We start from the raw sequence: 24,565 nt of genomic DNA, 5'->3' as shown, positions 1-24,565 counted from the left end.
TATTACTAGCAGCCATTTAACCTGACCTCTCTCAGATCCAGTATTTTAAAAGCCATAAATTTTAACTTTACTTATGAGTAAGGACTGAAATGCTGTGAAAGCCTTTTTATTAGCAGAGCTTTGCCTTACTCCGTGTTCATGTGTCACCCATGGCAACAATATTTAGAGCATCTTAAATTAGAGTGGCTGTTGGGCAGTTTGGTGCTGGTGGGGTTAGCAATAAAGATAGCTCATAAATACCTCAAGCATGTAGGATACATTGATCAGAGTGTGGGTAGGTGTACAAAAGCAGTGCCATTATTAGCAGAAGGTATCCTTTTTCTGGGTCATTCTGTTAAAAATCCAACTTCTTTTCTTAGTCTTAATATTCACAAATAAGGAAAAGCAGATGTAGTGGAAGTGGCTTATGTAATTTAATTTTTAAGTGCAAGTTAAATTGGCAAAACTGAAATGCATGTTTCTTTGTTGCCTTGGTTTAGCCTTTCTTTTACAATAATCATTTTCCTTCTTGTTGCTATAGCCTAAAATAATCCCTGAATGATGCTCAAAGCAATCTTTAATATGCAGCTTATATGAGTGTTTGTAAAAATGTGTTCAGGGCAAAATCTGATGCAAAAAAAAAAAAAGGACATAGCAATTTTTAAAAAAAACAAATTATGACTAAAATTATTGATAAGACAATTTCCTTTTCATTTCCATGTAATGAATGCAAAAAAGAACTTTGAATTGGCAAAGAAAACAGAAAGCTTAATAGGAACTTTTTGTATCCTTTTGATTTGTTACTTCTGATTTAAATTAGTAATTTTTTAAAATATGATTTCAGGCTTGATGACTAAGATTGAGTAATTATTCAGCAGCTTATTTCAAAATAAGCTTAAGACTTAACAAAATAGATAGATCATAACCATGAAAGTAATGTAAGTATTGGCTTGCTTTTTTCTGTTCTGCTACTGAAGAAGTTTCCTCCTTCATCCCATAGGTCAAAGGTAACGCTCTAGAGGTTAACCTCGTACCATTAAATTGACTTTGTTTAAATATTAGTGCAGGGACTCTCACTTCGTGTTAAACTTTGGCCTGGGAACAAAAATGTTGGTTTAGTTTGAGAAGTGTAATTTATATCAATTAATCTCAGAAAGTGTCACATTTCCCAATCTTTTAAAGCCAGATTGAAATGTTTGACCTTATTGGAGGGTGGGTGTGGAAGTAAAAGTAAAGCAATCACAGGGCTCTGGAATTTTTTACTACTACTCAATTTCAGACTGATCAATTTACAAGGTGCCTGAAATCCCTGGGGAATCATATTTTCTAAAAACTGGACTTTTTCCTGTCTGTATTGCTTTTCCTATAGCTGTTTTCCTCTAGCAGGTTGTAACTGCTCTATCTAAAATCACTTTGATATATATAAATATCCTTGAGGAGAAAGCTCCTGCTTTGTAGAAGGTCAGGTAGCTTAATTTATACTGGGACCTGTTCGAAGGGCAAGTGCTTCAGTTTGAACCAACTAGAGAGAGAACGCTAGCCTGCTGGAGGGAGGAGGAGGGTTTCGAATGCCTAGGAAAACTTCTCACTAAATGCAGAGCTATACTGTGAAGTGAAAAGTTGTGGAAGAAGTTAAACCTGTGTAACTAAATGAAGAAAGCTAATTATTTTAACAGATACCATCAGACATTCTTTTATGCAAAGACAGGGCTTGGCTGCATTTTGTCTTATTTCAGCATTAACCTAGAAATGTGTGTGCCATTTCTGACTGGTTTTGCTTGAATCTCTTTCTTCTTTTTCTCCTAATTCTTAGTTTTTAAATTGCTGCGCTCTGAAAACTATTAGTATTTTGAGACCTTTAATGCTGTACATATTGTTCTTTCTGAAACATTAACATGTTCTTTTGCAGTGTTGTTGTTTGTTAGTGATAAGACTATAGAAAACGGTGACACCAGCATACATTTCTAAGACGACAATATTGCATTTTTACCTCTTGCTTAATGGCTGCCTTATCCCAAGCATTTCCTCCTCAGTTGGCTAAAGCTCAGCTTAGCTTCTGGGCTGCAAATCGTGAACTGCCATTATTCATAGTTGAAATTGCAGTCTGTGCAAATATGGGCTAAATTGCAATCATTATATGTGGTAAAATAGATTGAAATATCTGTAAATCTGAAGACTGTAGCTGGTTCTTTTAATCAGGGAACTTGTTAAATTCACCCATGCTTTGATTTCTCTTTCTTAGATTTTTTTTTATTTTTTTTTCGTGTCAGGTGTGGGGTTGTTCTGTGTTCAGTATTCCTGCTTCTAATTTGGAATGCTTAGTTGGATGTATAAAATGAGCAAAATGATACATGTTGTCTTTAGTATGTGAGTGCAAGGTAGTCATTTTTCTCTTGCTTTTTATCAAACCCTTCATAACCTTTTCTAGACTACCTGTGTAAACTAGTCTTGAAGAAAAGGCTACAGTATGATCTAAGGTTATTCTACAGAAATGTCCTATTAAAGCTCTTCATTTGAAAATCACAGCTACATGATGTAATGGCTTTTAAATTCCTCTTTCCTAAACCATTCTCTGCCTTTAATCAATTGATTATTGAGGAAGTATCTGGATATAAAAACCAAGATATTTGCATATCTCACTCTGTGTCCTGCCACAAAAGAAGTCAGCCTTGGTGTTTCATGAACAAATAGTTGTTTGCCTGCTAAAAGCACTCGAGTGCTATCTCCAGCATCCCAGTATCCACAGGGTAGAAGATGAATTGTTTTCATAACCATTTCTCTTCCCTAGCAACACATGCACCTCCATCATGTGCAGTGCAGTAGGAACCAGGAATATGTGTGTTTAGGGCTCCAGTAAATACAGAGCCAGACTATTTATAATCTGTTGCAACTTTGTGTTTGTTCTGATTTCTCAGTCTGTGACACTTTCCCTTCTTTTTTCTTTATAACTGCTTTTTACCTCACTGTATTTTTCAAAAAGTTAATAGTAAACTAGTCTAGCTCACACAAATATGTGCCTCTAAATATTATCCTTTAGGTATATTCCTATAGTTTTGGTTTTCGAGAAGAATCATTATCTAAAAGTAAAATGAATGATAGATCTATAAAATGCTTATTCTTTAGGGTGTCTTAGGAGTAGCATTTCATTTAGAGCAGCAGTGATTCATGGCTTCTCTCTGTACACGTGCCTTTGGGGTGGCTTGCATTGCCCACAACGCTGTGTCATTTGTTTCCCTTTGATTTTCATGACTGACAGCTTGCTTTTGGCATGTTTCCTTCTGCTGGGCTAAAAAAAAAGAGGAAGAAAGGAATGTGCAGATGTGGGAAAAGAGAAGCCTGGAAAGTCCTGAAACTAATAATAATAGTAATAAAAGAACAGAAAGGAGGTTTACTTTTACTAATACATTAAGAAGAATAATCTGTGGTAGCCATATTGGCATTGAGTGAAAAATTAAGGTATGTGTAATAGCCATCTTAGCGGATGATCAGTTACACATATCATCTAGGAACCAGCAAGTTGGTTTCGACCAGTTGTAGGCAGCTACTGATATCAGTTGTTTTCTCTCCTAGATTCAGTAGCGATGCTTAAAATAATTCATAAAGCATTTACTAAAACAACAAAGTGGATACTTCAGTTGACTTTTATCATTGTGCTACAAAGAAGCGCTAAAATGAGGGCTCAAGAATTTAAAATCCGTAGAAGGAAATATTTTTACAAGTGAACAATTAAATTTCTCTTTGCCAAACCGTATTCTCGTATTCAGAATATGGGGAGGACTAGATATGTACACATGCAGACACCAAGCACTTCCAGAAATGCCTGTTAATAACCTGTAAAAGATGAGATGGGGGTTTTGTGTTTTATTTATGGGGGGTTTGGTTTGTTGGGGTTTCTTTTAACCCATGAGGAAAAATTCAGCTTATGGCAGTCCTAAATGTCTGTGGAAATGGAAAAGAACTGGAGCAGGGGAGGAGTTTCTCTAGTTGGGATCTGGTAGTTCTTCGTTGTGGGGTCTTGTGCATCCAGTAATAGATGCTGGCTGTGAAAGCAAGGGGACTGGTCTCCATGCTTAGGGAAGCTCTTCAGCTCCTGTATCTTTAGTTGTGCATTAGTGTGTGATTGTTACAGCCTTATAATGTAAGAAAAAAAGGAATAAAAGCTGAATTGCAAGAACATGAACTTCTCACTGGTGAGAATGTGCAAGGATGTAAACTCCTTGATTTAGTATTACCTTCTTAATGAGGTTGCATTGCTACCACTGAAGCATCAATAAGAAAAAAAAAATAAGTAATTCTTTTACCTGGGTCCAGATGCTTCTTCACAGGCAGGTTCTGATGGTAGTAGTGAGAAACTTCCAGTGTTGCCAGTGACATTTCAGACTAAATTATTACAGTCTTAGAAAAAGGCAGCTAAATGCTTGATACTAATCTGCCACTAAAGGCTCTCATTAGATTTTTGGAAAAATGTGGACACCTTTTAAATAGTGGAACACAGGTGAAGTTTAACTTTCTTTGCTAGTGAGGGAGAAATACAGTTAATCTTTGCCATTTTATACTGTCTGTTAAGGTAACAATACGCTTTGATGTTAGGCAGTGAAGTGACCTTGAGCCAGCTTTTTCTCTACTGATCAGAGTGGCTTTCACTTTGCCGCTTCTCACCATGATTATGCTTCCCTTGGTTTTGCTCCTTCTCAGCCTGAGCTAGGCATCACAGTGCCTTTCACTAAAGCACAAGTTCTAGGTGATTTTAAGCACCTTTATGTTGTATGCAAGTCATTGCTCTAACTCTGTTTTAGCACTTGCTAATTTGGCAATAATGGTAGTCTACAGAATGGCAATTAGTGAACAAAGGTTACAGTGTATGACCTAGCAATGAGGCTTTTCTTAAACTTGTTTGTCTCCACACTGCACAGATATATTCAGCTACATATCAGTCTGCAGGTAGTGGAAGTGTAAATTGCTTTATACTGGCGCTACTGATGAGTCTCTATTTGGTGCCAATTCTTAGCTTTTTTCCTTTTAAGAATTCACTGATAACACTGGTTTAGGACAGAAATACCTGCAGTCTAGGATTGCTAAAATCACAGCATATAGTACTAACTTATCTGTCTTTTCTGTGATCCTTGAATCTCTTCAGGCATGAAAGTATATGGACATGTATGTGAAGGCCTTCTGTTCTTATCCTGTTGCTTGCGTTAGTATCACTTAAAAGTTGTTTCAAAGACAGAAGGCAAAGTCTCTTCCTCGGTGCCTGTATGTCACATTCCCTGTTCTGCCATATAAAAAGTAAACAGACACTGCAAAGGTTTTTAAATCAAGCTGTGAATTTCTTCACTGATTGGTATGCATTTATTCACTGAACTTTTTTCTTTACCTATTCTACTATCATTATATTAAAACTCATTAACACTACTGCTGCCACAGTGTAGTAATGCCTTTCTAAGGTCAGATAGTCAAGCATTTGAAGAGAGGAAAGATTTGGGAGTCTAAGGATGATATTTGCTCTTTTTTGTATGAAGTGCTTTCTTATGCCTATAAGCAAGGAAAGAGGAAGCATCATAATTTCTGTTAAGCAGCACTTTGCTGGAAATACTTGTTTCTTGACAAACCTGCTGTGTATGTTGATATCATAGCTCTAGTTTTAGCTTGAAGAAAAAGGTTGGATCAGACTGGGAGAGAACTAATAATATCTTCTCACAGGATAAACGTGTTTGAAAATATCAACTGTTCATATAACCTGATTCATTCTAAACCCCAAAACTCTTGTTGTGTAGCAGTGTTTGGTTTTGTGAGTCTAAGGATAATGTTCTCCTTGAGACCTTTAGCACATTGACACATTGCTGTCAAAGGGGGAAGAAGTAACCCCATCCTTACCACTGGTGCAGGCTTCAAAATGATGGAGAGTGAGCCACCTATTGCCTGCCCATGACTGTTGTTAGGTCTGTAAATTATGTGCCATTCCCTCCAAGTATGAACAGGGATATCTACTGAGCTAGGTATAGCTTGATGTTATTTTTAGAACAAATTACATTGATTGCATACTATTTCAAAGGCCCCAAGTAATAAAGTACACAATTAAATGTAAGTCTGACTAGTTTCATTTCTCTGTGTGGTTTTGGTGTAAAAACTTAACTATTTGTTTTCCAGACTCTTCTGGCAGAGATTTTGGTCCTACTCTGGGATTGAAGAAGTCCAGTTCTCTTGAGAGTCTTCAGACTGCTGTGGCTGAAGTTAGGAAGAATGAACTCCCTTTTCACAGACCCAGGCCTCATGTGGTCCGTGGTCGGGGGTGTAATGAGAGTTTCCGAGCTGCCATTGACAAGTCTTACGATGGACCTGAAGATGGAGAGGAGGGTATGTCGCTAATAGCACTTATGGAAGGAGCCACCTTCACTTAGCACTGCTGAGGGCCAACTTTGTAAAGCACATGAGCAGACGATTTAGTCCAGTTGAAGTTGATCATGTTTTAAAAGCTGTTCATGTCTTGCAATGAATAGAGCTGTCTTTGCCGTACCCCATCCAACCTTGACAGGGTTTAGTGTAAAGTCTTTCACTGATCTCCTTCGGGGCGGGGGTGGGTTGGAGGATTTAGAACTCAATCCTTAAATAATTATATTTTTCAACTTCAAGGAGCAGCTGCCTTCTTCAGATTACATTAAAAATTATCTTGCTTGTTTTACAGAGCTGTCTACAATTCCCCCTTCTCCAACCAGGAAATTTGTTTCCTGTTATAGACAAGGCAGAGTGTATTGATAGCACCCTGCTGTTCATTCTGTCACCATGGGCTTACAGACCCCAGTCTGGAAATATGTCTCCTTTAACATGGAGCATAAAACTGTGCTTGGATCCTGAGCCCCCCAAATAGAAACAACACAGCTCTTCTCCAACCAGACAGAGCAGTTCATCTATTTCTTGTTCAGCCATTAAAATAGAAAGATTTTGTTACGTAGGTTGGTTATGTCAGTCGCCAGAATCTCTTGTTGAAGTAAGCTCTCAGTGTTTGCATCCCAGAATGTCAGTTTTCTCAAGCTGATGGAGGTTAACAAGCTAGATTTCAAACAGAATAGTGTTTTACCATGTCAGGATTTTTTGTCTCAGGAATAGTAACTAGAAAACAAGTCACTAAAATAACTCTGTTTTTAATTTGCAATAGAAATCTACTTGAATTAGCTAGATATGTTTAGTCTGCTTTTTAAATTATTTAATTAGATGAGTAAGTGTTGTGAGTCATTTGAGCACTTTGTAGACACTCGTGCTGCATTCCACGTGTTTGCATTTTGGTGGCCCCTAGCCATCCTCACTGCTTCTTCTTTTTCATCCTGTGCAGATGGTTTCTCTGATAAGAGCTCTCACTCTGGTCAGGAAACTCAAAACATGGAATCTGTCCATCCAGAGAACCCTGAAATAGAAGATATAGAAACCAAAGCAAAAAAAGATAAAAAAAATAGAGAAAAAGAGAAGAAAAAGGAAAAGGGCAAATCTAAAATCAAAGAGAAAAAAAGGAAGGAAGAAAATGAAGATCCGGAAAAGAAAAAGAAGAAAGGCTTTGGTGTCATGTTGAGGTATGGCATTGTACAAAGCAGAACAGCCACACTTTCTCATTATAATGTAGGGAACTGATACTCTCATAAAGTATAAAAATTATTTCACTTGGACTCAAAGTAATGTTTATGTTATTTAAAAAGAAAGCAGTTTATACTTTTACACCAAACTTGTAGCTGAGGCAAAAGACATTTGGCAGACAAAATGTCTTTTTGTGCCTTTGAAATTCATTCCCATATGTCAGAAAAGATTCAAGGTTTCAGTCTAAAAACAATCATGTGTCGGTGAGGAGGGCTTTGTGGGGAATATTTCTGAGTAATACATGATCCACTCCCACGTTCAGACCTTCGCCTTCTCTGCTCTTGCTTCTTTGCTTCTTTCAGAAGCTTTGGAGAGAGCAGGATCGCTCGTGTGACTGTGAACAGTCCGGTAACATTTGTAGTTGCTGATAACCAGTAGCTATGATAAAATCTTTCCTTTGCAGCTTTAGCTATTGCCTACAGTGGACAAAAGCTTTCCATCCTCCCTGCCCAGCCTGCAGGCTTGTGTTTGGGTTTCTTCTGTGGCTGTTTGTTGGGTTTGCATCTCTGGAGTTATTAGGTATTAGACAAAGTTCTCCAAGTTTTCTTGCTATTGCTGGAGTGTTGTATGGACTCTGGTTGCTGTCATCCGTTCCTCTGGTACCTGTTTACTCTACTGAGGATTAAAGTGTTTCCATTTAAGTAGATCTTTGCAATTAATATATGGTATTTGAATGAAATTTAATGGTCATTTGAAGATTAGTCTGTATGACCATGTGGTTACTTCTCGGACTGAGCACTTAATGTCAGCTTTAGGAGGCTATTGGTGTTTCTTAGCAAGTTGTATTGTAGGCAAGCTAGAAACATACAAAACCAGAATCATTGCTTAGGCAAAGATACGTTTAACTAATTAACTAAGAAATTCAGTTGCAAGATAGTTCACTTACAATGACATTCATTAGGACAGCGATATATAACTTGCGTTGTAGCTTTTGATTGGTACGTCTTCTGCAGTCAAATGGTTTGTGTTACATTAATGTGGAAGGTTTTACCTGACCTCCTTCTATATATCATCAATAAAAGTCCTTAAAATTGGCCTATCAACTTTTGAACACTGTAGAGGTACTGTCGAAAACATACAAGCATGCTTATGTGCTGCATTTGCATGTTTTTAGTAGTCATTATTGTTCATAAGATGAAGGTCCATGTGTATACCAGTCTGCATTTAAATGGGGCTCTTTAGGAATGCTGGAGGCACACACTCACACCTGTGCATTGCACGTGCATTTGTGTTCATACCGTTTAAAGAAATAGGGCTTAACATGGAAGAGTAGTCAAAACACTGAATAATTAGGAGGACGACTTCAACAGCTCTCATGTATCTTAAGCTTTATGTCTATTTTCATTATTCTTCTTAACTCTCTGGCATGAATAGGGCTGTTGGAAGAGGAGGGGAGTGACACAGAGGTCTGACAAAAGGATAAGTATTCTGTTTCACATATCACTAGCAGAATCGAAGTTTGAAGTGCAAAGTCTTTACTTGTGGGGGCGTGATGCCTGAGCCAGAAGGAACATGGAATGACATCAGAATCCAAAAAAGGCAATTGTAGTCGACGAGAAAAATCTGCTGATGATCAATATGCAAAGCTGGGAACAATAGGTTACCATTCTTAGTGATTCCCTTTTCAGAATGTATCTCGCATTTTGGTTGTACACAAGCTTTATACATCTGTTCTTTTCATAAGCTTGCTTTTTGTTTAGATTGATAGTCTTCCCAGCAGACAGCAATTGTTAATAATATTTATCTGTATAGCAGCACAGAATGGGAATTTCTGTCCCACACCATTGAAAATCTCTCCAAAACCACAGAGATGGAAGCAACAGGTTATAATAATCGGAGGAATTGTTTGTAGGCGCTAACAGTTCAGCTGGGAGGTTTTTAGGGTTCTGTGTTCTCATCAGTGTTTCTTCTTAGAATTTATGAAGTTGTTCTTGAAAAGAAATTCCGTCCTGAGAAAGTGAGAGTCCTAGGGAATCCCAGCCATGATAAAAGTGAGAGAAAGGTGATGACCTATAAAGATTGAGCAAGAGTAAACTGTATGAGTTTACAAAAGGACTGGTGACCATATGTCCTCCTCAAGATGAACAAAATGAGTCTGTTATGTTTTCAGGGAGAAACTGTGGATGACATGAAAAACAAAACCAATTAATCTGAATGTTTTTAGAAGAAATAATAGGAAACTAATGGGGGAACTTAGGAGGGGTCATAAACTGATTAAATACTAGATTTAAGAGGTATTTTTCCAACCAGAGTTCTGCACTGATGTGAAGAGTGAGGAGTGAATGTCAGGAGGGCTAGGGAGGAGGAGACTGCAATAAGAAGGTTTGAATGATCAAGTATTTCAGCAACACAGATGGAAGGAAACAGCCAGACTTTTTATGACATTGTAGAGATGAAACTGGCATGTTTGATTGGTAGAATATCTGTGGAAGGAAAGAGAGAATCTGAAGGTGACAAAGTTGTGAGCCTCTGCAGCCGTCAAGGTGACTATTAACTCTTGGTAGCTTAAGAGAAACAAGTAGAAAAGTATTTTAGAAACAGAGATGAGTTCAGCTTTTGACATGCTGCATTTAAATTCGAAGGGGAGCCTGCCACAGGAGGCATTAGAAATGTAAACACCATAAGGGAGCAGAAAGCTGGATGGTGAAGGAAATCTTTGGTGTGCCTTTTGTGGATGTGGCGGTGGTTGTACTGTGATCCTCCATGCAGGAGACCACCAAAATGAAGAACAAAGAACCAAAGTACCTGCTAGACTGAGAGGAGAGAAAGATCCAAGAGTGAAGAAGTTAAGAAAGCAGCTGGCAGGAGTGGGAAGAGGATGTATCTGCCTGGGTCTGGCCGATGCCATGGATTTTTAAGCTAGTCCAGTCACTGCAGCCATGTAAATAATTGGTCCTATCGAGAGCTGGAACACCATACTGAGATGTTCATAGTGTTTGTCATTTGTGGGCTTCTTTGGGCCCACTGCTGAACGAAGTGGGTACCCTGGAGACAGAGGATATAAAGAAGGCAGAGGTGCTGAATGCCTTCTTTGCCTCTGTCTTTACTCCTGCAGACTCTCCCCGAGGGCCCCGGATTTCTATAGCCCCAGAAGGAGTCAGGACAAAGGAGGAGTTTGCTTTGGTAGATGAGAATTGGGTTAGGGATCAGCTATGCAAACTGGACATCTGTAAATCGATGGGTCCGGATGGAATGCACCCACGGGTGCTGAGGGAGCTGGCGGAGGTCATTGCTAGGCCACTTTCCATCATCTTTGGTAAGTCGTGGGAAACGGGCGAGGTGCCTGAGGATTGGCGGATGGCAAAGGTCACACCAATCTATAAGAAGGGCAAGAAGGAGGACCCGGGTAATTATAGACCGGTCAGCCTTACCTCCATCCCTGGAAAGGTGATGGAACAACTTATTCTTGACTCCATCACTAGGCATATCAAGGATGAGGGGGTCATTAAGAACAGCCAACATGGTTTTATGAGGGGGAAGTCATGTATGACCAACCTTATAGCCTTCTATGAGGAAGTGACTAGGTGGAGGGATGATGGTAGAGCGGTAGATGTAGTTTTTCTTGATTTCAGTAAGGCATTTGATACTGTCTCCCACAGCATCCTCATAGATAAGCTAAGGAAGTGTGGGCTTGATGATCAAGTAGTGAGGTGGATCGAGAACTGGTTGAAAGGAAGAAGGCAGAGAGTTGTGGTCAATGGCGCAGAATCTAGCTGGAGGTCTGTGACTAGTGGAGTTCCCCAGGGGTCGGTGCTGGGACCGGTGCTGTTTAATATTTTCATCAATGACCTGGATGAGGGAACTGAGTGCACCCTCAGCAAGTTTGCTGATGACACAAAACTGGGAGGAGTGGCTGACACACCAGAGGACTGTGCTGCCATTCAGCGAGACCTGGACAGGCTGGAGAGTTGGGCGGGGAGAAACTTGATGAAATTTAACAAGGGCAAGTGTAGAGTCTTGCATCTGGGGAAGAACAACCCCATGTACCAGTACAGGTTGGGGGTTGACCTGCTGGAAAGTAGCGAAGGGGAAAGGGACCTGGGGGTCCTGGTGGATAGGAGGATGACCATGAGCCAGCAATGTGCTCTTGCGGCCAAGAAGGCAAATGGCATCTTAGGGTGCATTAGAAAGGGAGTGGTTAGTAGGTCAAGAGAGGTTCTCCTCCCCCTCTACTCAGCCTTGGTGAGGCCGCATCTGGAATATTGCGTCCAGTTCTGGGCCCCTCTGTTCAAGAAGGACAGGGAATTGCTTGAAGGAGTCCAGCGCAGAGCCACAAAGATGATTAAGGGAGTGGAACATCTCCCTTATGAGGAGAGGCTGAGGGAGCTGGGTCTCTTTAGCTTGGAGAAGAGGAGACTGAGGGGTGACCTCATCAATGTTTACAAATATGTAAAGGGTAGGTGTCAGGATGATGGAGCTAGGCTTTTTTCAGTGATATCCAGTGATAGGACAAGGGGCAATGGGTGTAAACTGGAACATAGGAAGTTCCACGTTAACATCAGGAAGAACTTCTTTACTGTAAGAGTGACAGAGCACTGGAACAGGTTGCCCAGGGGGGTTGTGGAGTCTCCTACACTGGAGATATTCAAGGCCCGCCTGGACAAGTTCCTGTGTGATGTACTGTAGGTTACCCTGCTCTTGCAGGGGGGTTGGACTAGATGATCTTTTTAGGTCCCTTCCAACCCTTGGGATTCTGTGATTCTGTGATTCTGTGATTCAGAGTTATTTCAGCTGTGCCTGCATAGTTCTGCTGTGTAGATGCATCTGAACAGGGAAACAGACTTGCTGAACCCATATGAAGATTGGGTTGAGATAAGGAGGAAATAATCATGTGTGGTTAAAGCTCCAGGACCAGAAGGACAATGAAAATATTTCTAAGATCTTTGCAGAAAGCGCAGTGCTAATTCAGACACATGCAGTTTGTGGTGAATGACTAGGAATCAGGTGTGAACGGAGAAGGAAAGTAGAATTTGAGGCTAAAGCAGCTGTTGGGAAAGTCCCCCCTATGGTGGGATTTTTGTGCTGTACTTGCTGGGTCACATATTCATCTATAACAAATTTTATTTTTATCTTAATAGTGTGTCCATGTGAATTGGCTTGTTTCTGCCTCGTAATCAATAACAAAGCATTTCAGGATATTAAAACCAAACACAAGTATTTATCTGTAGTAGAAGAAGCGTTGAGCTTTAGTCTTTTGCATCTGAGATTTTTGAACATATTGGAATTGCTACTGCATTGGGTTTTGACTTTTTTTTTTTTTTTTTTAATTTAACAACAGAAAATAGCAAAGCTGTTAGCAGTTGCTAACAGATTTCACTTAGTGCCTCATCTGTTGCTCAGCTGCTATTTACTTGTAGTTCCTGGTCTTTTTTTACACCTACAAAAAAAAAAAAAGAGAATGATTGCTTTCCTGCTAAGCTTTTCCAGGATTGAAACTTTATTTATGTGAGTGTGATTCAGGGAGACCATCCAGAAATCATGCTTTTATTTTTGTAATCATTGTTTTAAAAAGAAGTCCTGACGTTTCACCCAGTATTAACTGGAACTCTTGGCTGCAGCGTTTTAAGGGCTGTGGCACTTGGAGCAAAGTAGGTTGCTTCTGCTGGAGATTTGAAATGCAAATGACGTTGGTTATTACTGATCAGTTAAGATTTTATAATCCTAAATACTGTTTTACTGTGGTGCAGACTGCACAGTGTTTGTTTTCTTGTTTGGTTGGTTCTGATGCATCTGTTGCCTGCCTCAGTACTGGTTATCTATATGTGCTGTCCAAAGAACAGCAGAAGTTCACTCTGTTAACTGTTTGTATGTAACACCAGCTAAAGAGCATTATATTTTACTTCCTTATGTTTTCTGGCACATTACACCATCATAGCTCAGTAAATAACCCACTGCTAGATGACAGTGAAGTAAATTGATACTGTATATCAGGAAAACAACTACAATAAATATTTTTATTATTGTGACTACATGTACACTGCAGTCTTAGGAAAAAGCCAATGTCTAGCGTCTATGCTGAAGCTCTTTTGGAACAGAAGTAATACTCAGTTCTCTGCAGATACATAACAGCTGCCAGGTTACCCAATGCCATATTCAGTTCTTGGTTCATCCTTTTTCTTACATTGAGCTGACTGATTCTTTCATGGCACGGTGAGTCTTGACGACACTTCTAGACCTCAAATGAGTTTCCCTGCACTCCTTTTTGAATATGTTTTGTATTTTTATGAGAAACACTGTAGAGAAACAGCATATATGTGCCTTTGAATAAAGGTAGTGTGTAATGTCATTGCTTTAGAACTGTCAAAAGCCTTGTGAGGTGGCTTTGTAGCCTGTTTGGAAGGGTCAATTAACCTGTTGGTGCAGGGTGTTAGAAATCCTTGATGCCGAGCACTAATGCAGAATGCATTATCACTTATCACTGAGAACACGAAGCTGATCTAAGCAAGAGGTTAGTTTAAAAAACGTATTCCTCAGTTTGCTTGGTGCTGAACTCCAGATTTTGAATTTGTGATCTATAGTTATTGCCATGCCTTCAGATACTATCAAAATGTTATTTCTTGCAAAGGTAGGCTCTGTGTTGGTTCCTAAATTAAGTTAGAGAAAGACTGAACCTTTAAATCACTAGGGAAATGTGACCTCTGCTGCGTGGTGCTGCTCTGTATCCTAATCCTATAGCAGTTGTTACAGCCCTGGCATATAATAAACATAGGTCTATAGCCCTCTCACTACCTTTTCCAGACAGTGATTGTTAGAAATTCTGGGCAGCCCTTTCTGCTTTATGGGTATGAAGGTAAGTTAGCTAATGGACTGGAGCCACACCAGTGGCATTTTAATGGGTAGCTCCCCCAGGCAGAGACCAGTAGACTGAAGTCATAATTTTTTTGTGGTATGAAAATCCAAGAGCAAGTATGTAATTGGTTACTCAGAGTAGAGAACTTTGCTGAGCTGGAGTGCAGTGGGAGAGCACCCTCTCGATCAGTCTTCATTTTTAGGCTGGATTCAGGGAAAAATCCTCACCAACCTTCTTTGTATAAGGCAGCTCTTGTCAAATTGACTTCACCAGTTTAGCAGCAAATATTTCAAAATTAGTATAGATGAGAAAATGTTTGTTCCTCACAAATATTGTACATCAACCATGACTTGTGTATTTGTGTGTATATACATGCAAGTGCAAGCCCAGGAAGCAGGAATCTATATGTGTGTATTTGTTGCATTTGCTTTTTCCTCTTCAGAAAGATTGCACTTTCTCACACAATAGTTCATCTTAAATTATTTACCTTCCATTTCACAGTGTGAGCCATGAATATTTTATTTTTGTCCCCTTAATTTGCCAATTTTCCTTTGAGCTAAGTGCCTTGGCGATTTTAATTTTTCATTCTTGTTGGAAGACAGAAATGACCCTTTTTTCATTATTACTGTTATAGGCCTTGTGCTCAGAATGATACTTTTTACAACCAGAACTGTTGAGCCTGTAATGGTATTGCAGAGTAGATAGCATAATATACAGATATTGACTTCCATTAAGTATAGCACAATGATAGCTTATGGAGAGATTTTTATTCTGGTCTGTGTGCCCTTAGAATTTGAGCATGTAGAAGAAAAGTTAGCAATATAATGAGGAATGAGCAAATAGTAAAGATGTGGTTTGCTGGAGAAAGGCAGCGTATACAAGTTGTTAATGTATCTGTGTGTATGTACATACAGTGCTGGAAATCAGTATGGACATGGATAGGTTAAAAGAAAGACCAGATTATATTTTAACTTTTTGTCCTCAATAGCAAAACGACCTGAGATCATGCCTGGGTCTTTGATAGGCAACATCAGTTAAAGAGGCAGATGAGTTATTTGGAGGCCTTGATTTCCTTTTGCTTAATGAAATTGCCACTTTCAAATAGATAAATTAGTAAATAAAACTCCTTTTTCCTTTAAAGACCACAAGAGCACGAGGGAGAGGAGATACCTAATCAATTTAATGTATCTCAAGTTTGTTAAGTATTTTAAAGTAAAAAAAGACAAACATTTCAGTTTACAGTGGAGGAAAAGAAAAAGACATGTATTGCTTCCTCCTTGGCTGCATTCATAGTCACACTAAAACAGAGAAAATAAGGGGGTTTTGTACAAAAAATGATCATGTGGACTGCGTACTAAAGGCTTATTTGTTTAATTAAGCATCTGTTCTCCTCTTAATATGCATGCATAAATCTCATTAACGTTAGATGTATGCAAGTGCAGTGAAGAATAGACCCTTCACTCTCATTACTGAACTTGGATAACAAGATTTATATTTACTTAACAGATCAGAGCAGAAAGTTCCCTCTGACTATTTAAGAGGACTGGAAATTGCAAACTGTTTGCAAGGATCATGCTTTTTGTGAAACAGTTGAATGCTCATTTCAAGTTGAAATATTGTTCAAGCAATTACTAAGCAAAAAGAGAAAAAAATAAAAGCCAGTGTATTTTGACTGTAAGGGTTAACTTTGTGCACTAAGTCCTATGACATGTCCACTTAAATGTGTACTTGCCTGTTTCATACTGTCCTCCCTGCATGCCACACCTGCTAAAATAAAAAGTAAACTCCAGGTCTTTTCTGGAGGTGGCATATTTCTTCTAAGTGTCAGTTTCCTCCCGCCCAAGAAATGCCTTCTGCAAGGAAAAGTCCTAGAAAGCAAAGAGTATTATTGAAGAGTACTGAGCACTGTGGCAGTGTATTTAGCCTTCATTCACTGTAGCTGGCTGGTAGTTGTTCTAAAACCCATCTCTTACATGAGGGATAAAACTTGAATTTAAGACTTTCCATATAAGCTATGGTACAGTAGGTGTTTCTGTATTAATTATTGTGGTCAGAGATCCTTGAGAGTTTAAAGTTCTGCCCGCAAGAATTTGAATATGGCTTCCTGAGCTGCATTTTAACCAATAAAAGCATATTTTGATCATGATTACAGAGCAGAGTATGAGTTCTACCTTGAGACAAAGAAAAAGCAGCTTTGCAGATTTTTCTATTTCAGTAATTCTTGTAACATGAACTTGGTAAATGGGGAGGGGGGGTTAAGGGGAGAGACAACAATTAACAGTGAAATTATACAGAGGGGGGCTCCTGACAGATTCCTTAACCACAAAGTGCTGGCAGGTGCCAGTTTAATAGGTATTGCCATTAACAGCCATCTGTAGAGAAAATGAAATGTACTCAGCTCACTGAATTATGATTTATGCCAGACAAAGCAGTCAAACCAAAGCAATATTTATATTATAATGCAGAGTCATTGATTAAATGCACATGGCATCTCAAATCCAGTTGACATTTTAAGTTGAAATGATTGCAGACATGTAGCCATTTATTTAACTATTACTTTAAAAAATGTGTCTCTACTTGTTATTAATAGAAGAAAGTCAGACCTGACCAATATTTCAATAGGCTGACCTTTTGTTTTGCTGACATATAAAAGGAACAAAGCTCCTTTTGGGGTAGTCACAATTTCAGAGCATATGAAGTATGTTAGCTTCAGAAAAAACTGACCCCATTGAACCGCTCTCTCTCTTTCTTCCCTCTTCTTTTCCACACAGGATTTTTGAAAGAAAACGGACAATAGATGGTTTGGGAGATGGGAAAATAGTCTGAGAGAGGGTTTGTTCAGGTTCCTGCTCTGCTACTATTTTCTTGGGTGACACTGGTTAACTCGCTTAGCTCCTCTGAGTCGCATTTGTCCTTATGCAAAAGTTATCCGCTGTGCTTATAAAAAAATAAAAATAACAGCTTTTCCCTGTTTTATATGATCATTGTTCAGATAAATCTGTTTAAAAAAACCCAACATCTAAAACCTGTTGTGGCTACAACTGTAAAAGTAGAGCAGGCAAATAGGTTTATTTTGAAGAAAATTGAAGTTAAAATATAGTAAGCTTTTGTGTGATTTTTTCCAAAGAATTTTCCTCTCATCTCTAGGATTTTTCCCTTCTCTCCCTGAGGACATCTTACTGTCTTTCACCTGTTTTCCAGCTACCCAATTTTTCTCATTTGTTAATCTCCTGTTGCCCATTGTCTTTGTAACCTTGTCCGTTATTGCTTACCTTCCCATCCATTTTTAGCAAACTTTGGTGTGTTCTCTCTTTGGAAAAATAAAAATAGGAAGCAGGCATAGCCCAGGTGGCAATCTCAATCTTCTGCCGTTGCACTGTTACTGAAAACTGACAGAATACTGCGTTGCTCACCCTTACTACAGGGTTACTAAGGGTTGCTTACCCTTCTTGCTACAGGTAATGCATGAGGTTGACGAAATGGGGCTTCCTCCTCCTCCTCTCTGTACTGCCTCCTAGGTACAGATAGTCTTATGTTCAGAAATGTGGTTTGGAATATAATGCCTTAGAATTATAGTTGACCTTCTAGCTTTTATGCCTTCCTGCTAAAAACAAAAAAAAAAAAAAAAAAAAAGAAAAAAAAGAAAAAATGATTTGTCATTTCAAATTTAACATGGGCAAACAAATTTTTTCTCAGCAGATTGTTCCACTTTCTCTCCTTTTCTGTCATCATGGAAACTAGCAGCATGTTCTCCCCCTTTTACAAAGGCCCGTACACAGGGTGTCATCATTTAGTAAACCTTAAACCCACTCAGTGAGACAGTGTCTAAAATTTGCTCACTTCCTACACTGAAGATCTGACCACGCCAGTTTCTTCCTTTCCGGCTTGGATTCATGCTCCTTCCAGATTATGTCAGGCTCACTTACGGATCACACTGCTGGGTCATTGTTCTCACTACACTTGTATGCCCCTATCTGCACAGCACCGACTTGTCTCCTTCCCAATTTGGTCTGCATTAACAGACCAGTGTGGTAACATTGCTCTGAGCAGCCGTGAACAGTTGCCAGCCATCCTGTCTCAGCAGCATGCTTTCTACAGCATATCTGGGCAGGAAATATTTTATATAGCCCTTCCCTAAGATTTGCTTCGGCTGCAAAACTTCCATGATGTGTATGAACATTGGCAGGACTAAAGGAGTGGTGAAGTAGGGCTTTATATCCTTTTCACCCCAGCTCCTGCTTTTTGTCTCTGACCATCAGTAGCAAGAAAGAAAAGCTCTTTACAGCTTCCTGCTCTGCACGTTTGGCTGTGTCCCATTTCAGCTCCACCACTCCACATTTGATAGGAAGCTGTTAGGATGTGAAGGCAAAGGTGCAGGATTTATCCTTATCCAGCAGCTCGTGCTTGTTCAGCACTTAACTTCAGGAGTTAACTTGAGTTAACTCCATCTTCTTTACACATCTAGCCCTCCATCCTCTGATAATGCTTGTCACCAGGTTTCTGCCACTGTTACTTTCTCCTGTTTTCTCAAGCCCACTCTGGTTCTCCCCCACTGTCTCCTGGGTGCTCTCTTGTCCTTGTCCTAGCTGTTACCCAGCTTATGCAGACCCTTGACTAACAAGCCTAGTAGGGATTGGGCTCTGCCCTCTTGTGTGTGTAGCTTCTACTATGCACCTTGTTTAGAGGAGGAAAAGCTCCAGTTTTTCAGTGGTCGTGATGCTGCATGGCATTTATTACGGAAGTAATTATGCTATTGAGTGCTCCCCTCACAGAAATATTTACATTCAAAGAACCTTCATCTGCTTGTTTCCTTCATTCAGTGGAAATGATGTCTCTAGGGTTTGGCTTGAATATGGGGCATTTGAGAGAATTTGATCTTCCTCTTTAGAAAAGCCTCTGAGTAAGTCTTAGTGGTGAAAATGAAGATGTCTTCTTCCTTTTCCCTTTGTGTTCCTGCAACTCCATTTCTGTCCTATTTCTTTATTTTTTATTGTTGAGAAGAAACAGTAAAGAATTAATAAAAAGGAACCTGGGCAAATACAAAGCGTTAGCCCAGCACTGGCATAAAAGTACAATCCTCTGTGTGCCGTGTGCATATTATATGAACTCCAAGATATGTGTCGCCACTGGTTAGGAATTAAAATAAAGAAATTGAAGTCTTAAAGGTTAACAGTTGTCTGTGTTTGTGTGTATATGTAGTACAAGATACACAGGCCACTAAGAATCTGCTATAGTTCTTTTACTAACTTCAGTATTGGGCTTGAAGTGATGAACTGTATGCCTGTGCCATTCATTGTCCCTTATTTGAAAGTAGTGAATAACTGGCCTCACACTAACCCCAGATTATCAGATTGATTGGTAACAATGTGTAAATAGAATCATAAAGCTATTTTCTGGTGACGGAAGGCCACCGCTCTCATCTGCTATTTTCTTTCTAGCCAAAGAACCCTAGTGAGTAATGAGTTGGGCACTGTTCATTCTACCTCTGTTGTCTTTGTTTAGCTTTTTATCCTTAGTACAGTAGCTTAGTATAACAGACATCCTAATGTCCTGGTTTAATTAAAATTAGATTGAGGAAATAAACAATTCAAAGAAGTTAGCTTTCCTTTTCTTCCCCTCTCCCTCCACCCTAAATGTGCTTTCCATATCCTCTTCTGCATTTGGAAGGGCTTGTTTCTGTTCATATGCTTTTGAATCTTGCAGCCTCCCTAACATGGAGCAAGGAAGAGCTGTCAAGAAAGCTCACTTTCTTTCATTTAGTCTCCTTAGCAATACATGTTTTTAAATTACTGATTTTTGTCTGTTTTGATGCAGCCTGCGCTGTAAACTGTAAAATACAATTTATAATATAAAAACTTGGACAAAATGTGAAGATTTCACAAAACCAAACTGCAGTGCTCTTGAGAAAAAATTTTCCACTATACAGCTGCAGATCATTTTTCCTATGACTAGAATACATACATACTCACTGGAGAGTAAGTGACTTGATCTCAATTTCTCAGAAATTAGCAATTATTTCTTTCTTTTAAAAAGGCAGATTATTATGGGTAGTACTTCAATAGGTTAATGTGCCTCTTCATCTCTGCAGACCTCAGCCCCATCTTTTTCTTAATGAATTCGTATTTAGGCTATTTTAGCTTGGTTGTCATTTGTTGCTTCCCGAACCATCAGTCATCTGCAGCAGTGGAGGGTGGTGTAGGCAGGTTCCAGGAGCTCTGGGATGAAATGGTTTGGGAGGCTATGAGGCTATGTAGAGAAATTTCTAGGTGTAGATCAGCTTTGAATTCTCTCTGCCTATAGCAGTAGTGTTAGCTGCTTTGTTCCTACATGTGAGATGTTTGCTAATTTCAGTAATTACAAAGTGGAAGTTGTATTTATGTAGCTGTAGTATGAACGCTGACAATGTTCTGTAAGACCACAATGAGACCTGTAAATCCTATGGCGCTGGTTCTTTCTAAGCAGCATAATTTGTTGATTTGCCTGTGAAGTATGTTGCATCCAGTGAGTGGTGAAAACTGATTTGGCATGCAAGCTGGCTAATTTTGAGTGGATAGCTGGCTTTTGTCCCTAGTGCTGTAATAAAGCAAATTTGCCTTTATTGCATTTCCTGCATGGAAATTACTATTAAAAAATCTGTGTGGTAGAGATATTTCAGTGTTTTACAAAGATGTACGTGTTTCTGCATGCTTGAAGGGGAGGAAGGAAGCCACAGTCATACAAAATATGTGCTCTAGTGGTCTAATTAGAAGCACGCCAAGGTTTAGGCAGTATGGAGTATGCTAACAAAAATATTCCAATAGCAGTATATTTATTTAATTCATGCTTAACATTTATTCTGGCTTAAATACCGGTTTCCTCTATCTTGTGGCGGCATTCACATTGGAGAGAATGAGTTTAATCTTTTTTGGTTTTAGGCTAGGTTTTTAAGAAATTGAAAGATGATGTTCCAGTCAGAGTGGGAAGAAAGATCACTGCTGGCCCTAGACCTGCTGCAGAAAACATACATTATACCATAAACTGCTGTCCATGCACTTGTATGCAATTTAAAGTGGAGCACAGATAAGATGGTCTTTCACTGGGGAAGATTTAAAAAAGAAGAGAACAGAAAGTGAAGTAACCAACAGTCCTAGAATTGGGGGGGAGGGAAGTGAGGCTTGAGGTTCAGAATAACTAAATAGTTAAGATTTACCTCAGCAGTTTAATAACTTCTTGAGGCCTCAATTCAGCAGAGCAAAGCAATAAACTACAGCTCTATTATATATGCTTCTATCTTCTTTGCTCTAGCTCTAGACCCTTATTAAAACAATGCATTCACACCATAGTAAAAGGCTACAGTGGAGCTAAAATTAAAATAGGTAACTTTTGAGAAGTGTGTTGATTATGTGTATAGATTGTGTATGTATAATTCACACATCACACACAGGAACTGAGGATTTTGTGCCTTTGATGTTTTAACCTGTTACCTGTATTCTTCTATTTTTATGGAACTGGTGGGATTAGCGCATAAATCTTTGGACGTATTGTATGACTAATTTCCAGAATATCAAGTTAAGGTTGGGTTTCTTTCCTCTGACAGGCTATTTCTGTCTCTATAATGAGAACAGCAAAAGGTTAGGAGAGGAGGTGGTGGGTTTACATGTTTGAGCACTATAAATACTCTAAGGGAGGGAAACAAGGAGGTGCTTAAGGGCTACATAAGCTTCTTCGCAGTAGAATAGTCTCGTCACATCACTATATATTTCACTTGTCTTCTCAAGGACACAGAGGTCCTCAAACATATTGAAACAGCCCATGTCTGGAGAAAAGCATGTTTAATAGAGTATTGTATTAATGGCTTCATGGGATACCAAGACCATTTGTTGATCTTGGCTGTCAGTTTATTGTCTTTCTCAGTCTTTGTTTATTTTGTGTACATCAGCCATTCACCGAGTACCTTGGGACACAAATTGCCTATAATAGATCAAATTTACTTGTCAAAGGTTAAGTCACTCTCATGAGGCTGCTTGCATGTGATAGCATTGGTTTCTGTTGGCTTTGATACCGTATTCATTGCAGTAATATTGTAATGTCTTTGTAAAATTGTTAGAGCTCAATAGCAAGTTCTAGTGTGGCTGTTCCAGGTAGATGACAGCTTGGTTGAATCTGGGCTGTCGTTAACTCAGGCAGATTTCTTTGTGTGGAATCTTAAGATTCCACACAATTGTTGTATTTAGAAAATGCCAGTCAGATTGAAATGGGGACCTCTCTCTTCTGTACAGAGAAATCCTTGTCTAGGGGAGCAAATAATTTATATTGTCCAGCAGGGTTTAGATGAGCTCCATCATTATTTTTCCACAAAGCTAAATGGAAAATTATGTTTACCGTTTAGGTTTTTGTTTAATAACCACCATGCAAGGAAGATACAACCTAAAATAAGTGTACAAATTTAAAGGTTGATATGGAAATCTGTAGTATAAATCAGAGAAAAATGCATATACAGTGGTGATCAGAGGAGGAGGAAAAATAGAAAATTAAATTGCTTGCAATAAATGTCATGCTAATTTATAAGCTAAAAGGAGAAGGTTGTAAATGAAGCACTGAAGTATGAGGTTTTCACTCTGTTTGTAAATATTGACTTAAAATGTGCTTTAAAAAACAATTTGAAAAAATCAACCCAAATTACGGTAGGTAGCCTTCTCAAGGACCCAGTTTCAAAGGCTGACCAAGCAGAAGAGAGGGAGACCAAAATGAACTATCGGAGAGGAGGAAAAAAAAAAACAACCCGAAAGGCAACTTAAATTGATATAGTGTCTACATACAGATCATTGAAGCTATGAGATTTAATTGAAATTACCAAGTGGATGCTGCTATCAGGAATGAGACAGTGAGGCTTAAACAGAGTTTTTCTGAATGTGTATAGAGAATTTTGGAAGCAAGATAAGAAAAAGAACAGTTTTACTATCAGCTATAGAGAAGGGTATTCACTGAAGAACAGCTCAAGCTGTGGGCATTTTCCAGGACCCCTGGATACCAAATCTCAAGGATAACCAAATGCTCTGTAAAAGCATCTTGTGATCAATTGTATTGAATGGCACAGGCAAGTTGCATCGAATCAACACAGATAACAATCCATTTGGCTGAGCAGAAAAAGATCATTATAGGCCTTTAATACAGAAGTTTCGGTTCAGGATCTGTCCATTTTGGAACCTGGAGTTGTAATAATTGCGTTGGTCTCTTGAAAAAACAGAACCTTATTAAAGTCAATATACTTGTAGCAGTTCTGAAACAGAACAAAGCAAGCTGTGAGAGTACTGTAACAGGCGGGTTTTATAGCCTGTTTCTTCTGAAAACAGCTAACATTGGTGCATTTAAATGAGAACAGAAAAATTCCAGAAGCTCAGACCAAGTTTGCATGACCAACAATGAGGTTGAGTGTAAAAGTGCATATTGTTTCATAGCAAAAGTAGAAGGAACAGAGATCAGCTGCACAAGTGGTCAGATCTAATTGCAGAAAATGAAATAGAAATACCAACTGAGGCAAAGCAGAGTGATCAGAGGGAAGGCTTTGGGGGACCTAAATAACTAACAGTTGTTTGAAAATAGTGGAGAGCATCCCAAAGCCTTTCAGTCTGCCTGAACTGAAAAATAGCAGATGTTGGACTGATCTTAAACCACTGAAATACAAACGTGTAGGGGCTTTGTGGCAAAAGTTTCCAGACCTGAGTCAAAGCTTGCTGAGCTTCATGGAAGTCCTGTACTTGATGAGACCCACGGAGTGTTTCCTCAGTACATAGAGCTGTGAGATTGAAGTGAGTCCTTGTAACGTTGTGATTAATGGTTTTTTTTCCTTTGGGATATAAGGCTGTAGGAGAATTAATTCCCAGTTTTGTTTAGACATCAGTGATTAATGTTTTTTCGGACTTGCTGGGGAGATCCTAGCTTGAAACTGAGAAGCTGACATGGTCCATCTCTTCCCTGAATAGTGAACCTAAAAATGGTATGTTGAGGTTCTGTATTTCTTTCAGTGACTCAGTATCAGACTATATTTTTCTCCCAGAAATACCCTTTAATTGATTATTCTGAAAACTGCAGCCTAAAGTAGAAGATATTTCTGATACTCTTTTATTTTCACTGGTATACAAAGATTTCTGAGACCAAATTCTTCCTTTTGCTGCATCTTTGCAATCCCATTCT

General features: G+C 39.0%; 1 protein-coding gene across 4 annotated transcripts in view; it reads left to right on the top strand.

The window, feature by feature from the left end:
- Positions 1-24,565, top strand: part of PARD3B (par-3 family cell polarity regulator beta) — a 414,980-nt gene that overhangs the window by 262,893 nt on the left and 127,522 nt on the right. For all 4 annotated transcript variants that reach the window (XM_065670133.1, XM_065670134.1, XM_065670132.1 and 1 more), the window contains 2 exons: positions 6,127-6,333; positions 7,307-7,541. In XM_065670133.1, the coding sequence (XP_065526205.1) occupies positions 6,127-6,333; positions 7,307-7,541 (442 nt within the window). The remainder of the gene's footprint in view (positions 1-6,126; positions 6,334-7,306; positions 7,542-24,565) is intronic.

This window comes from Lathamus discolor, chromosome 3 (assembly GCF_037157495.1).
Source record: "Lathamus discolor isolate bLatDis1 chromosome 3, bLatDis1.hap1, whole genome shotgun sequence".
Classification (NCBI taxonomy): Eukaryota; Metazoa; Chordata; class Aves; order Psittaciformes; family Psittacidae; genus Lathamus; species Lathamus discolor.
The sequence above is the reverse complement of the archived record's forward strand: the minus strand, read 5'-3'. Positions and strand labels throughout refer to the sequence as shown.